This window comes from Ictalurus furcatus, chromosome 13 (genome assembly GCF_023375685.1).
Source record: "Ictalurus furcatus strain D&B chromosome 13, Billie_1.0, whole genome shotgun sequence".
NCBI classification, from domain to species: Eukaryota; Metazoa; Chordata; class Actinopteri; order Siluriformes; family Ictaluridae; genus Ictalurus; species Ictalurus furcatus.
Genome location: NC_071267.1, coordinates 2,893,839 through 2,908,606, shown reverse-complemented (window position 1 = coordinate 2,908,606; position 14,768 = coordinate 2,893,839). Strand labels below are relative to the sequence as shown.

The following is a 14,768-nucleotide window of genomic DNA, read 5'->3' as shown; positions in this document are numbered from 1 at the left end:
TAAGGCAAAAGGTTGATCTTTCTCAGTCTATGTTCTTTGTTGTAATCTGCATGCACCTAGGGACCACAAGTACAGATCTTTTGTAGTGCTTCTACACTTTGTTACAGTTAGTCTTAGCTGCCAAAAGACAAATCAGTCTGTGTTGAAAGGATCAGTCTTTCAGTTTCAATATCAAGATTGTGGCCCAATAGAAAATTGAGATCAACCCATTGTCTGTGACCCAGTTTGTATCTGTTATTAGCATATTACGATCATATTCTTCAACTGAAATGCTGTTTTAGCACCACGATGCTAACTAGACCTGCATGTCTGATCAATAATGGTAGCATTTTTAGCCATGTGTAAGAATTTTTAGAATTATTAGGAATAAACTTTGACCGAATGTATACAGATAGAAGAAACGATTATTTGAAAAACGTACATTGATCTGAGCAGCTGTATTAGAGAATCTACAGCTTGCCAAACTGGTGAAGTCATTAAAAAAAAAAAATATATATATATATATATATATATATACAACCTATAAACATGAACTTATTGTCAAAGTTCAAATCATATTTGTAGTGAAGTTGGCACTTGTTTTGGATGTATGATCTTGGGTGGAATAAATTAAGGTGCTATATTGCTATGATGGAAATCTAGTCTATGGCTAGAATCTAGTCTAAGGGAGGTTGGAGTTGTCAGAAAGAATCATGGGAGATCCAAGCTGAAGCTCCTGCTGAAGTGATTCCAAGTCGGCTGGGGTCATGCGGTGTACTTCCAGCCAATCTGAGAGCAAGGATGCGGAGAGGGGTGCAGAGTCGTTGTGACTGTCATGCAAGGATAGAACACATTTGAATCACTTGGTAAGTTCACAGGCACCGTTTAAATAAAAGGAACAACTGTAGATACATTATAGCAGTGGTTCTCAAACTTTTTCAGTGTTAGGCCCCCCTTGTGGCGCTTTATTTTTTCCACACTAGGCTCTTCTGTATTAACTTTCTCACCTAAGAGACTATGTCCTCTATCTAAAACTTAATTTAAATAGTCTTAGGTTTTATCAGCGTGTGGCTAACAGTACACTAGTATATCAACGGATGTCTCTGTTTGGTGTGCGTCTTAGTGTGCTGTGTATAATTGATTTAATTTATTAATATTTCTCATTTTTATGTACATCATAGTTCAAAGGTTGACAATCCTGACTTACATACAGGTAAAATTTATTTTTTACAAATAACATTCTAGCATTTCCATGCGGCCCCCAGTTTGAGAACCACTGCATTACAGTCCCATATGAATACATTTGCATTTTAAATTAGACTTGACTGACCTTTCCCTGAGGTCTGAGTGCTGGAGGTCAGTGAACGACTGAGTGAGGAGATCGTCAAGATCAAAGCCGACGCCATATCCAGCCCCACTGCCCTTGGGGGTCACAGAAAAAACTGGAGGCAAAATATCGTCAACCTGGCAAAAACATGAGTAAGGGGAACTTAATTCAGAAAACCTTCAGCATTATATATTTACCATATTTTACCAGATGCTCTTATTCAGAGCAAGAAAATATCTTCAGAGTAGTACAAACAGGACAGAATCTACTAATACCAGTATGCTAAAGCTTTAAGCTAAAACATTCTTAAATCATTCCCAATTAGTTTGCTTATTCACAACACACCTGTGACTTTGACAGCTGTAGTGTGACTGTATGGATGTCTGGTGCTCTGCAGCTCCCTGGTAGCCCAGTGTCTGTGAGGCAAGTTTGGGCAGATGATCCAGATGCCCCATGAGAAGGTTCATGTGAAGGAGTACCATTTTGCTGCTTGCCAAGGGCAGAACAGAACCTCTCCAGGGGTTCAGAAGCACCTACTGAGTTCTGGTTAGGGAGAGACCTGCTGGTGTCCTGAATTCCAACTCTTGTCCCATTGGGAGTCAGTGCTAGAGGTTTGCTGATGAAGGAGTCTGATGAGAAGAGTTTGATGGGAGGGTTAGTGATGGGCATTTCAACACTAGGAAGAGGTTGAGTTTGTTGGGGGTGTGGAAGAGACGGATTTGAGTGGGTTTGAGTGAGCAGAACTGACTGCTGGGGTAAGCTCACATGGGTCAGCTGTGGAGAAGACGGCTGGATCTGCTGAGACTGGTGCGGTATTTGTGCTTGTTGCTGCTGTGCTGTTCCTCCACTGGTCTGGTTCCCTGTCCAGTTCCCTACTGTGGTTATTACTGTCCCACACCCCTGGAACTGAGTCGGAGGTTGGGGTTTTAATGCATCACTTTTGGCAAGGCTACATGGGGTTGCAACTACACCAAGTGTCCCACCTCCAACTATGGCCAAAGCCCCACCCGCTACACCTCCACCTCCACTAACTGCCACCATCCCAATGTCTCCATTTTGAGTGGGGCCTAGAGGGATTGACAAGGAATTGAATGCGGAATGTGGATGAAACATTCCTGATGCCACACACTGACCAATCTGAGGCACTATTTGTTGGGGTGGTTTGAACGCCTGCAACCCACTTGGTTGTTGGTCTGGCACTGATTCCACAGTGTCTGACGATATCTTTATCAGGCCTTTTCCCATGGTTGCCTGCATCTGGCAAGAACCTTTCTTATTGTTATTGGACTTAGTAGGGTTATTGTCTAGGACCTGTGATTTGTCCATCATTCGGCCCCACCGTTCCAGCAGCTTCTTGTCATTGTCACTCAGCATGACACCACCCAAGGACTCGCCTGATTTGCCTTCCTTTTTCTCCTTTTCTCTCAGCTTTTTCTTTCGCTCCATTGCTCGTTCCTGTCTTTTCTTTCGTTTCTCTTCTCTCTCCCGTTGTCTCTCTTGTGCTGTAACAGGTCTCCTGTGTTCTGGACCAGAGGACAAAACCAAGGAAGATGAGCTCCCAGTCCCGCTGCCCAAATCTATACCTAGGGCTGCAGCACTTCCATCTGGATATCAAAGAAAAAAAGTGCTTATTTAGGTAATTAAACCAAATAATTAAGTTCAATTCAGTTATATTTGTATAGTGCGTTAAACATTAAATGTTCCCTATGGACATTTTCAGTTAAGATACATTATTAGATTATTAAGTTGAGATAATGTGACACCTACTGTTGAAAGTCAGTATTACATCTAAAATTTATCGAGTCCTTAACTTGTGACGTCAAATGTGCACCTAGCTTCAGTATGGCAGGGAAAGAGCATGTGGTCCTGGCTGCTGCCGTTCCTTGATTTCAGTTGGTTTTGAAGGCATTGTTGGTATGTTTTGAATATTATCACTTTATAATTCAATAATGAAGATGTAGCTTTAGTTGTTGACTATTTCTGTTAGGTTTATATGTCAAATTAGTTTCTTCATTTTGTGAATTAGCTCTGCTTTTGCTGGGGATTGGAATTCAAGCTGTATTTGATGTAAAGAGCATTATTAGATTTAAATGAACATAATTGTTAACTTTTCCTATTTAGAATCCCATTTTTGTATTTTATGCAGTTTTACCCATTCCATCAACATCAGTAAAGATGCTAAACTACTCGCTTGTCTGTTCTCTTTGGGAGGCGTTATCTGACTATGGACTCAAGTAAGGCATTCGAGGCAGAGGACAGAACATTAAACATGGTCACAAAGCACCTGGATAAAGATTTAGATCCCTAATGAGCAAGCCAGAGGCAAAGACCACTGAAAAGGCGGCTTTGGTTGATGCAGTTTAGGTATTTGAAATTTCAGGTATTTCTCTTTGTTTATTAGAATGCTAACAATTCCTCATTTTTAACCAAATATGGAACTGCTGTGTCAAGCTTGTGCCTAAAGGTCATCCCATGTTTCTATGTCATATGTTCTATGCAAATCAGTTTGTATTTTCAAAAATGAAATGTCAATTTGAATGGCAAAAAGGAAAAAAAAAAAGCAGACACAAAAAAAAGCACATAAAATGTCAGAGTTACCCTTCAGGAACACAGGTAAAATTATGTATGTATGTATGGTTACACATACCTCGTGCCTTTTGCCTTAGTGCTGACTTGAGCAAAGCTGCTTTGAGTGCTGCTTTGGTATCATCTGATATTGCTCCTTCTTTTCTAGTGATTTCCCCAGAAGTTCCTTTCCCCCCTTTTCCAAGTGAACGAGAGAGTGACTGAGAGAGAGATTGAGCTTGCGTCTGAGATAGAGAAAGAGAGGCCCCAGATTTTGTAAGACTGGATGGAGGTGCTGTAGAGGCTGATGGCTGGTGGAGTGCCTGCCTCTGAATTGTCTGTACAGCAGGAGCTTGATTTGCAGAAGACTCGTTTTTGGTGCAGTCTCCAGTTGGTCCACAAGGTGGTGTGCCTTGGCTGGATGTGGGAGTGGTGAGGTCTATGGTTTCTGGTTGTCCATCTGAATTTGCGCTGGGCATGTCCACATCCTGACAGCTTCTTGTGAATGGTGTCAAATAATTGGCAAGATGGGTAAAGTCAGGTGGAGGAGCTTGCTTATTTAATGAAGGGACCAAGCTGACTGAGCTCGGTGTTATGACCAAATTTTGACTTGCTTTCTGCTGCTGAGGGTGTGTCACATTTGGCTGGTTTTGAGTACTGGGCACCATTGGATAGGCATGATTACCTGTGCTCCCTGCCACTTGCCCCAATCTCTGGAGTGGCTTGAATTGGATCTTCCTGCTACCTTGTTTCTTTTGGTGGAAGTCCTCTATTTCAGCAAGTATGGCCTCCTTGATCTGCTCTCGCCCCATGGGCTGTCGGTCAAACTCAAAATTGAAGGCAGGCACACACACAGGCTCATCATCTGGGTCATGGTACTTGTCAAGGTAAGGGTGCTCTAGTGCCTGGCACACAGTAATCCGTTCACGAGGGTCAAAGCGCAACATGGCATTCAGAAGGTCCAGTGCAACAGGTTCAGCCTGTGGGTACAGTCTCGTGAGGGGCATGGGTGCCTTGGAAGGCAAGCTCTGGATGTAAGAGCGCACTCTTTCAGCTCCAATAGCACCCACCACACTCTCAGGTGGTGTACCCAAGACAGAGAGAATCAGCTGCAACTGGTGGACATAGTGCTTGCCTGGGAAGAGCTGCTTCCGACCCAGCATCTCGGCAAAGATGCAGCCCACTGACCAGAGGTCAATGGCAAGGCTGTAGTGGTGAAGTGAGAGCATGAGCTCGGGTGCACGGTACCAACGTGTAGCCACATACTCAGTCATGAAGGAACGTGACTCATCAGCATGGGCAGCACTCAAACCCCGGGCCATGCCAAAGTCCCCAATCTTTAGCTCACAGTTCTCGTTCACCAGCAGGTTGGACGGCTTCAGGTCGCGGTGGATTACATTGGCTGAGTGGATGTACTTCAGACCACGCAACAGCTGGTACAGAAAGTAGCGTGTGTGCTCAGAGGTCAGTGGTTGTCTTGAGTGGATGATCTGATGCAGGTCACTCTCCATTAGGTCAAGGACTACATACCTACGAAGAGGAGACAACGATTAAAAAATAAAAAGGCAGAAACAGTCAAAGAAAGTGCACATTTTATACGCAAAAGATTTTCTACAACTTGCACGTGACACTGCTCACACTTACACCGATTTGAAGGCTGAAGGAGGCACCACAGGCTGAAGGATGTCCTTAATCGCAATAATGTTGTCATGTTTAAAGTGTTTCAGGATCTTGAGCTCTCGAAGTGTGCGTTTGGCATTTGTCACAACTTCAAAAGCATTTGGGATCTTCTTTATTGCTACCTGTTGCCCTGCATAAAAATGATCAGTTTAAAATGAATGAAAAACATTTAATCCCACATGGAATACAAAATTAAGACAAACAAAAACCTGCAAATAAAATGTTTTAGCTCGACACTACAATCTGTCAATTTTTACAAGGTCTACTTTATTAGTAGCCCATAAATTCATCACTGACCTAGTTTCACATTACATTATTTTCTGAATATTTCACTCCAAGTCATCCATTTAAAAAAATATTTTTTTGTAAATAAAATGTTCGTTTTCTAAAGGAAAGAAGTGAATATGTTGGCACAATTATGTTTTTGTCTACAACGCCGATGTCAAACATTTAATCATACACCTTCAGATCAAAAGATTTTTTTTTTTTGATCATAGAATTTTTATTGGAAATTTGCATTTTACACATTATAACACCACACCCAACAACCCCAACAAAACAACCACAGCCAAAACCAAAAAAAAGGGGGAAACAAACGACAAGAACAAACAAATTCAAAGAAAAACACAAAAAAGTTAAGATGATTAGTGTTTACTGTCTACCTCTCCTCAATCCACCTCCAGGGTGCGTACATCATTGAAGTAGGTAATAAATTGCTGCCATTTTCCCAAAAATGAGTCACCCCTGCGTCTGATGTTGTACTTGATTTTTTCAAGTTTTAAAAAGAACATTAAGTCTTTAAGCCAGACTAATATAGAGGGGGAGATCAAAAGATTTTTAAGATCATGAGAAACTTTTCAGTCAAGTGTCCACAGACTTTTACACGGTAGTGTGTGTGTATATATACACACGCATATAACCCCAAGTGCAAAAAAAAGTTGGGATGCTGTGCACAGTAATACCATGGTCAGTAAACCAGTTACTAGTAGTTTTGGCAGTGTGGGCAGGTGCAGAGTCCTGCTGGAAAAGGAAATCAGCATCTCCATAATGCTCATCAGCAGGTGAAGCATGAAGTTCTCTAAAATCTCCTGGTAGACGCTGCATCGACTCTTGACGAGAAAACACAGTGGACCAACACCAGCAGATGACATGGCACCTCAAATCATCACTGACTGTGGAAATATCACACTGCACTTCAAGCAGCTTGGATTCTGTTCCTCTCCACTCTTCCTTCAGACTCTGGAACCTTGATTTCCAAATGAAATGCAACATTTACTTTCATCTTCCCCGTGATTGTGGTTGTGTACCGAACCAGACTGAGAGATTCAGGAACCCTTTGCAGGTGTTTTGAGTTAAGTAGCTGATTAGAGTTCTTCTCAGGTCCACATTTCTGTATTATAAAGTCTTTATTCTAATATTTTGAGATACTGGATTTTTGATTTCCATAAGCTGTAATCTATAATCATCAAGATATGCGTGTGTGTGTAATAGTACAGTAACATGGACTCTCATTAAAACCAGCATTCTTCATGTAAAAGCAATTTTCATGTAACATATTACAGCATGTGTAAAAGTCATTTTTCAATACCTAACAATCAGATCCCAATCTCCAACCTCAAATCTTAAAACTGTAATATATAAGAATTCCATTCATCCATTTTCTGTACCGCCTTATACTACAGGGTCACGGAAGAGGCTGGAGCATATCCCAGTGGACTCATGGTACAAGGCAGGGGACACCCAGTTAGACGTGCCAACCCATCTCGGCGCGCAATCATGCGCGCACACACATACACACCCATTCACACACTACGGACAATTTTGAGGAAACCCCTGAAGCATGGGGAGATATAATAATTTTTTCCTTTAACATTATAACATTATGTCAAACAACATTTTGGGGTTCCTACCGTTGTCCCGCCTCCTGGCTGATGATACGACGCCATAGGCCCCTGTGCCGATGGTCTCGATGATGTCATACTCTTCACCGACCTCAAACTTCACATCTAAGGAATGGGCTTTAAGAAGTGCCAGGTTCTTCGCAGCCACAGTGCTTGCATCTGCATTGGTCGACACATCATTGACAGGCTGGGAGTGATGTTCCACCTCAGGTCCCTGTTGATTCTTGTCATTGTCTTTTGATTTCTCAGAGTCTTTTGATTTCTCAACTTCACCGGATGACATCCTGGACATTTTCAATGCAGGAAACACAAAAAAATGTGGACATGGCCTGCCATTTACAACAAATACTGTGTTACTGATACATTGTGTATACAATGTGACCAAGGGTACTCTTATGTGTTACTAATTAACCATGTGCAGCTGCTGTTAATATAAACTACTTCAGTGACTGATCTGTAAACGCAATATGCAGTGAACCAAGATCTAATTAACAAGGGTATGAGCTAATGCATATATGTATATACAAATATTACATTTTCCTCAAGTCCTTCATAAGATGAGGCAGAACTGTTCTCTTTAGCACAGGGGCGTGATGTCCCACTGCATAACCAATCTGTGTTCTCTTTTAATTCGTGCTAAAAGCAAACAAATAAATGACAACAACCATCCTGTGTCAATTCAACAAACATGTTTTACCTTATCATTATCAGGATAGAGATGATCCTGTGCACGTTTCTGTCAAAGCATGGCTGCTTTTCTCCAGGCTGTCTATCGCAAACCTTTTTCACTTCCTTCTATTCTTCCGTGTTGTGTGAGTGACAGCGCGACTGTCCAATGGTGTGTAGCGTGTGCATGGAACAGCCAATCAGCGCTGAGACATAGATAAAAGGCGGGATATTTTGGCTATTGAATGGAACCATTGTTTGGGCGGTGTCGACCTGAAGTGAGTCGCGGGTAAACACTTTCAAGAAGCCAGCCCTCTTTTTATACATATTATATGATACGTGTTCTGGTATCGGATGACATTTTAAACACGTCGTAGTTAAGCTGTGGTTTTATAAAATCCTCAGCACACTGACAAATTTGAGCTGTTCCACTGTTTACACAGCCTACAACTCATCCTAAAGTGAGACAGGGCGCCTCCCGCCCGTCTGCTGATAGTGCACTGTAAACACTCTGGGATCAAAGGCTACACCCACACACACACACACACACACGCTGCAGCACTATGGTATTTCGAAATGCATTTTTAACATGTCCCTGCTGAAAACAAATAACAATAGAAACCCTTATAGACTTTATAATGGGTTTTAATGGTTATAATGGGAATTGTATTGGGTTTAATGGAAACTGTAATGGTCCCTGTGGATTATGGTCCACCATGTTATGTCTAGTGGATACTATTAAGGACCAACGTCCTTAATACGTCCTACTACTCAATGGAAACCATTTGGTTGTGGTTTTAATGGTTAAGAGCTGATGGTTTGTAATGGTATTTGTAGTGGAAACCATTCGAATTTCTGTGGTGGGTTTTTTTTTCTTCCAGCAAGGGTTGAGCAGTAAGAGAAATTCATGAAACTGAAATGCTATGTGTTATTAAATTGACATCTACAGATTTAATGTTGGTGAACTGCAACAGGTCTTACCAACATTGGCAAATGAGCTAATGCTTATTTATTTACTTTTCTCAAAACTGTGTTAGGCACTGTTTGTCTTAGTATTTTGTCCATTGAAAATAACAGTTTAGCTAGTGGGACTCTGCCATCTTGCTTTAAGCAGTAGTCCAGCCCATAATCAAAAAGCCAGACCTTCCAGCTTTCTTCTTACTTAGTGAACAGTCATATTTTAGAGGTGTTTCAGTCACATCATAGCATGGAGTTGGCCCTCCTTAAAGTAACCAATGACTTGATACAGTTTGTGGACTTAGGGAACTCGGCTGTTCTGGTTTTGCTGGACTTGAGGGCTACATTTGACATAGATCATTCCATTCTCCTGGAACATCTCAATCATGGGGTTGGCATTACAGCAAGGATACTGCTCTACAGTTCTTTTCCTCATATCTGAAATATTGTACCTTTTCAATCAGGACAGGAAATTTCTCCTCCTCCACAGAACCCATCACCTGTGGGGTACCACTAGGCTCTATGCTAGGGCCAACTTTATTCTCTATATATGTGCTTCCATTAGGTTACGTCTTAGGTTATGTTGAGTATGATTATTACGTAGTCCATGAGGTCCAATCAAAAGTTGAAATAATCAAAGTGTGAATAATAAGAAATGTTTTAATCCAACAAAGGGCTAAGAATGACCTTAAAATGAACTTCAATCATGAAGAAAGTGATAATGATGAGACATGACAATGTATAATCACAGAGTAAGTTAAGATCAACAATGGAGTGAACTTTAAATGAACTAGAGCATATGATTGAGAGGGTGATTTAATATGAAATCAGCAATTAACTTCCTGCTGCGAAATGAGACCAAGTCAGAACTTATGGTGTTTGGACTCTCTAGGTCCTTTAAACACCTTGGTAACAACTTAGGCCCCCATCCGCAAATATACATAACCATATAAAAATATGATTCCAATTTAAATTTTGACAAACAGAATAATTCTGTTGTCCATGCAAGTTTTTTCAACTTAGAACCATTCACATGTTGAAATCTTCTCTCACACTTAAGGACTGGAGATTTTCCATGGTCTGCACTTATGTTGCGCTTTTTTATTTTAACCTTAGGTTCTACAAAGTGCTTTACACTGTTTCTCACCCATTCACACACACACACACACACACACACTCATACACCAGTGGTAGCAGATGCAAGGTGCTAGCTTGTCATCGGGAGCAACTTGGGGTTTATTGTCTTGCACAAGAAGTGTGGAGTTATGTGGACCGGGAATCAAACAGTCAACGATTAGCTTATGATTAGTGGACAACCTGCTCTACCACCTAAGCCACAGCAACACATCCTGTCTTGTCTACTGTAATTCTCTTTACTTAGGGGTGAGTCAGTCATCCCTCTCGTACCTCCAATTAGTTCAAAACTAGCTAATCAAGATCTTCTGAAGGTCCCTTGATCCCAGTTAAGGTCAATCAGGATTTTTCAGTTTGTTTTTTTTCTTTTTCAGTTGCAGCCAAAATTGCAAAATAGTTTACCCCCACTCTTAGTCAGACATTCCCTAAATCTCAGCACTTTAAAAACCCATCTTTTTGTGGTGTGGTGTATGGTGATGCAGTGTTGTGCATATTCTGTATTTTTCATTTATTTAATATTTTACTTCATCCATCCATCTTCTATAGTGCTTTATCCTTATCAGGGTCGTGGGGAAACCTGGAGCCTATCCCAGGGAGCATCGGGCATAAGGCGGGGTACACCCTGGACAGGGTGCCAGTCCATCGCAGGGCACACAATCACATACACATTCACACACCCATTCGTACACTACATATACTTTGGACATGTCTACCATGCATGTCTTTGGACTGAGGAAACCCCCGCAGCACGGGGAGAACATGCAAACTCCACACACACAGGGCCACGGTGGGATTCCAACCCCCGACCCTGGAGGTGTGAGGCGAACGTGCTAACCACAACAACAACAACAACAACAATAATTATTATTATTATTTTCACTCATTATAGTAGTCCTCTTCCTTTTTATCAATTTTTTTATCAGTTTAGGTTATCAATAAAGAAAACTTTATTTTATTAACTTCAGTGATTTTATTTGAGCTGTTGTGCAGCACTTTGGTCAACAATTATTGTTTAAAAATGTGCTTTACGAATAAATTTGACTTTTTGACGTATTACACACAGTATTACATTTTCCTCATGTAAGTCCATGATAGTGACATAACTAAACAATACTTTCACACGTGGCGTGTTTTCCCCCTAGAATGAATTTGGATATTGAATGGATCTGGCTTTCTAAACTGATTACCAAAGAACCCTTAGGGAAGCAGACAAATCTTTTTTTTTTTTTTTCTCCCCCTGAGAGTGTATATAAACATTTCAAAGGTTAGAATGTGAGGTAATTATTGGCTATAAAAATCTAAACAACGGAATTTAATATATAATAATTATAATAATGCATAAAATCTGACCAATCAGAGCACGCGGCTGCACCGACACGCATCCAATCACAGAGCGAGCTCCGGGTTTCTCCACGTAGCAGAGAAGTTTACTTCACCACAGTGTTCCAGAGAGGACTCAGTAGTAAATAAGAGCTCAGAATAAGGTCTGGTATTCGTTTTTAATTTTAGATACGCTTGCATCTTAGTGCCACTATGTCTTCTAGTAAATCTCCTGACGGTGTTGTTAAATGGGAAAGATGGGTTCGCGTTGTTCTTTGTGCCTTGGGTTTAATACTGTCGGTGTATGCTCTTCATGTGGAGCTGTCCCGCGAGAACGACCCCAATTACCGAGCCATGTGCGACCTCGCTGAATCTGTGAGCTGCTCCAAGGTTTTCACCTCCAGGTAAACAAAAATATATCTCAGTGTATATCTAAGTATTTTTATTTTTAGCTTCCCAAGATCCCAAAAGAAGCAGATCAGCTGTAGCATGCATGCAGTGAGTTAGTGAAAACACTCCAAACTGTCCCACTCATGCCACGTCTAACAGTTTAGGCACGCGCAAGCAGTTGACGTCACTGACGAATTTGCATATTTATTGTATAGTGATGATCATTTGCATATCAAAACGTGTTACAGGAAGAAGGACGATTTCCTGAAGACACTTAGAATAGTATACTAGAGTATAGTATAAACAATAGATTATTATTTATTTCGTATATTTCATTATAGAAAGAAGTCATGGCACCACAAACAAACTATTTGTGTATTATACACATAGGAAATGGTTATGGATGGAATAACTCTGTTATTACTGTTATTAATATAATTATAGCCATTTATTAGAGTTAAGAGAGAATAAGGGAGGAATGCAGAAATGTGCAGGTGTGACAAACAATGCTGATCAATGATTAGTCATTGGGAACAATTGTGATCAATGATTGGTCCTTGAGAATCAGAGTATTGGGAAGAATGCTTATCAGTGGTTGGTCATTGGGAACAATGTTGATTAGTGATTGGACACTGGGAACAATAGTGATTAGAGGTTGGGTATCAGGAACAATAGTGATTAGAGGTTGGGTATCAGGAACAATGGTGATTAGAGGTTGGGTATCAGGAACAATAGTGATTAGAGGTTGGTCATTGGGAACAATGGTGATTAGTGATTGGGCATTGGGAGTAATGGTGATTAATGGGTGACTAGGTGATTAGGCTTTTTTTTTTTTTTTTTTTTTTAAATAAATAAGGTCACTAAAGAAGTCTAAAAAGTCACCAGATCCAGCAACATAGTTGCTGAGTTTTCCTTAATTTATTTTTCATAATACTACCACAGTATTACTGGCCTTTGGTAAGTTAGCTTTCCAGACTGGATGCATGGTTCGGAAAGCCTGTCATTTTATTTATTTATTTATTTATTTTTAAAGATTTATTTTTGTTAATGTGGTTTAAATCATAACCCCCATTATCAATCCTTTTATATTTATTATTGAATGTTCTGTTATTAGAAATTTTAGGGGGGGAAAGATGCATGGCTCCAATAATAGGCAGAATATTATTGCACACACTTGAATAATGAACCTTATATTGAAATAGATTATTTTTATAAAATAAATGTCTACTCAGGGGGTCCATGAAATTAATTTTACAGTTTAATGGGTCCCTGGGAAAAGTTTGAAAACATCTGCTCTTATAATATATTTATTTATTTTAAAAATAAATAATTATATTTTATGATTTAAAATTTAAATATGACTTAAAATGCACATGCGTTGTACAGGGTATGCTAAAACGAAGCTATTTTGCTGTTCTATTTGTAAATCACTTTCACTGAATTAGTTAACATTACTCAACTATTAAACAATCCTCAAAAAGCAACAGATACAGAGATTGTTCACTCCACTAATCTTAGTTCAGATAGTTTCTGGAAATAAGTAGCTAGCTAGTTTTGTCATGCTACACCAATACTTGGTGAAAAAAATATCTAGTTCCTGGGAAAGCTACGTTAAGTTAAAAAAAAAAAAAAAAAAAAAAAGCTCAGCTAATGCGCACTACTAAAATGTAGTTAATCGAGTAACCTTGCTACTTGTAGCTAGCTCCTCTCCAAAACTGATAGCCTGTGTATGTTTTTGTCAGGTGGGGACGTGGATTTGGACTCGTGCAGCTGTTCATTGAAAAGGACAACATTCTAAACCAACCAAACAGTGTGTTGGGGATCATCTTTTACACGCTGCAGCTAGGCCTAGGTGGGTCTTTATGTCCATATGCTTCCAAGCTTTCTATAAGACCATGTGTGCTTTAAGACAACTGCAGTAACTTCAGAGCGTCCCAAACTACCATTAGATTTTAGCATTCAGTAAGCCCTATACAGCTTATTATTAAATGCTCTTACAAACCATGGGGTGTGGTCAGTATATTGACAGGGTCTAATTTCTTTTCACTTTTGCAGGCCAAATGGTGTCCACTACAGCAGCAAATTTCTTGGTAATGGCATCTTGGGTGTCAATAGCTGGTTCAATCTATCTAGCTGCTATTCTAGTGCTGGTGCTGGGTGATTTCTGCATGGTGTGTGTGTCGACGTACATCATCAACTTTGCTCTCCTCTACACAAACCTGAAGAGAAGGACAGGCCTCAGGGGAAAGCAGAAGAAGGAGAAGACAAGATGAGCTCTCTCATCTGTATGTGTGTGTGTGTGTGTGTGTGTGTGTGTGTGTGTGATGCAAGGAACCTGCAGTGATATTGGATTATACGTGTTTTTAGATGAAGCCAAATACAATGACAATGGCATGAAAATGGCAGTAATCTGATTAATTAAAAACTCTTCACTTCTTTGAATAAAAGCTTATTTAAAAACCATATAATTATTGTATGTTTTAATTAAAGTAAAGGTATGTGTAGGCCAGGGATTCCTTTTACAGATTAATATTGGAAATATCAAATATGGATTTTGTGTGCTAATATCTTGAGATGTTATTGGGTGTCACATGCAGACCAACCATATTTAAATTTATAGGGGACATCTTATTTGAGACTTTTTCACTATCCTGACATGCTGCATTAGTGTAATTAAACAAAGACTAGTATTGTGTCTCAAAATGCATAATTATGTACTGTAGACTGTTACTGAGTACTAACAATAACCAGTTGTGCTATTGCAATTGGTGTTTGAATTTTAGAAAACTCTGAAGTAGCCCTCAAGCCTACTGAAAGGTCTGTTTTGTGTACCTGTGCTCTGGATTTTT

At 40.1% G+C, this 14,768-nt stretch overlaps 2 protein-coding genes across 2 annotated transcripts; one reads left to right on the top strand and one right to left on the bottom strand.

The window, feature by feature from the left end:
* Positions 1–602: 602 nt before the first annotated feature.
* mapk7 (mitogen-activated protein kinase 7) lies at positions 603–11,602 on the bottom strand. The gene is made up of 8 exons (XM_053639797.1): positions 11,560–11,602; positions 8,150–8,324; positions 7,462–7,736; positions 5,516–5,681; positions 3,954–5,401; positions 1,652–2,910; positions 1,310–1,443; positions 603–809 (listed from the first exon to the last, which is right to left on the bottom strand). Exons 2-8 carry the CDS (start codon positions 8,155–8,157, stop codon positions 662–664), a joined length of 3,438 nt encoding a protein of 1,145 aa, XP_053495772.1. The 5' UTR covers positions 8,158–8,324; positions 11,560–11,602; the 3' UTR covers positions 603–661.
* A 2-nt stretch (positions 11,603–11,604) lies between these two features.
* vkorc1 (vitamin K epoxide reductase complex, subunit 1) lies at positions 11,605–14,331 on the top strand. Its single transcript, XM_053639799.1, has 3 exons — positions 11,605–11,933; positions 13,662–13,771; positions 13,975–14,331. The coding sequence occupies exons 1-3, from the start codon at positions 11,743–11,745 to the stop codon at positions 14,190–14,192; spliced, it is 519 nt and encodes a 172-aa protein (XP_053495774.1). The 5' UTR covers positions 11,605–11,742; the 3' UTR covers positions 14,193–14,331.
* The last annotated feature ends 437 nt before the right edge of the window (positions 14,332–14,768 follow it).

Excerpts from the sequence above, each read along its gene's own strand:
- mapk7 (XM_053639797.1), bottom strand. Across the intron at positions 5,682-7,461 it reads AGCCAGGAGGCGGGACAACG|GGCAACAGGTAGCAATAAAG; the intron begins GTAGGAACCCCA and ends ATTTTTATGCAG. Across the intron at positions 5,402-5,515 it reads CCTTCAGCCTTCAAATCGGT|GTATGTAGTCCTTGACCTAA; the intron begins GTAAGTGTGAGC and ends TCCTCTTCGTAG.
- vkorc1 (XM_053639799.1), top strand. The coding sequence starts at position 11,743 with ATGTCTTCTAGTAAATCTCCTGACGGTGTTGTTAAATGGGAAAGATGG. Across the intron at positions 11,934-13,661 it reads TCCAAGGTTTTCACCTCCAG|GTGGGGACGTGGATTTGGAC; the intron begins GTAAACAAAAAT and ends TGTTTTTGTCAG. Across the intron at positions 13,772-13,974 it reads CACGCTGCAGCTAGGCCTAG|GCCAAATGGTGTCCACTACA; the intron begins GTGGGTCTTTAT and ends TCACTTTTGCAG.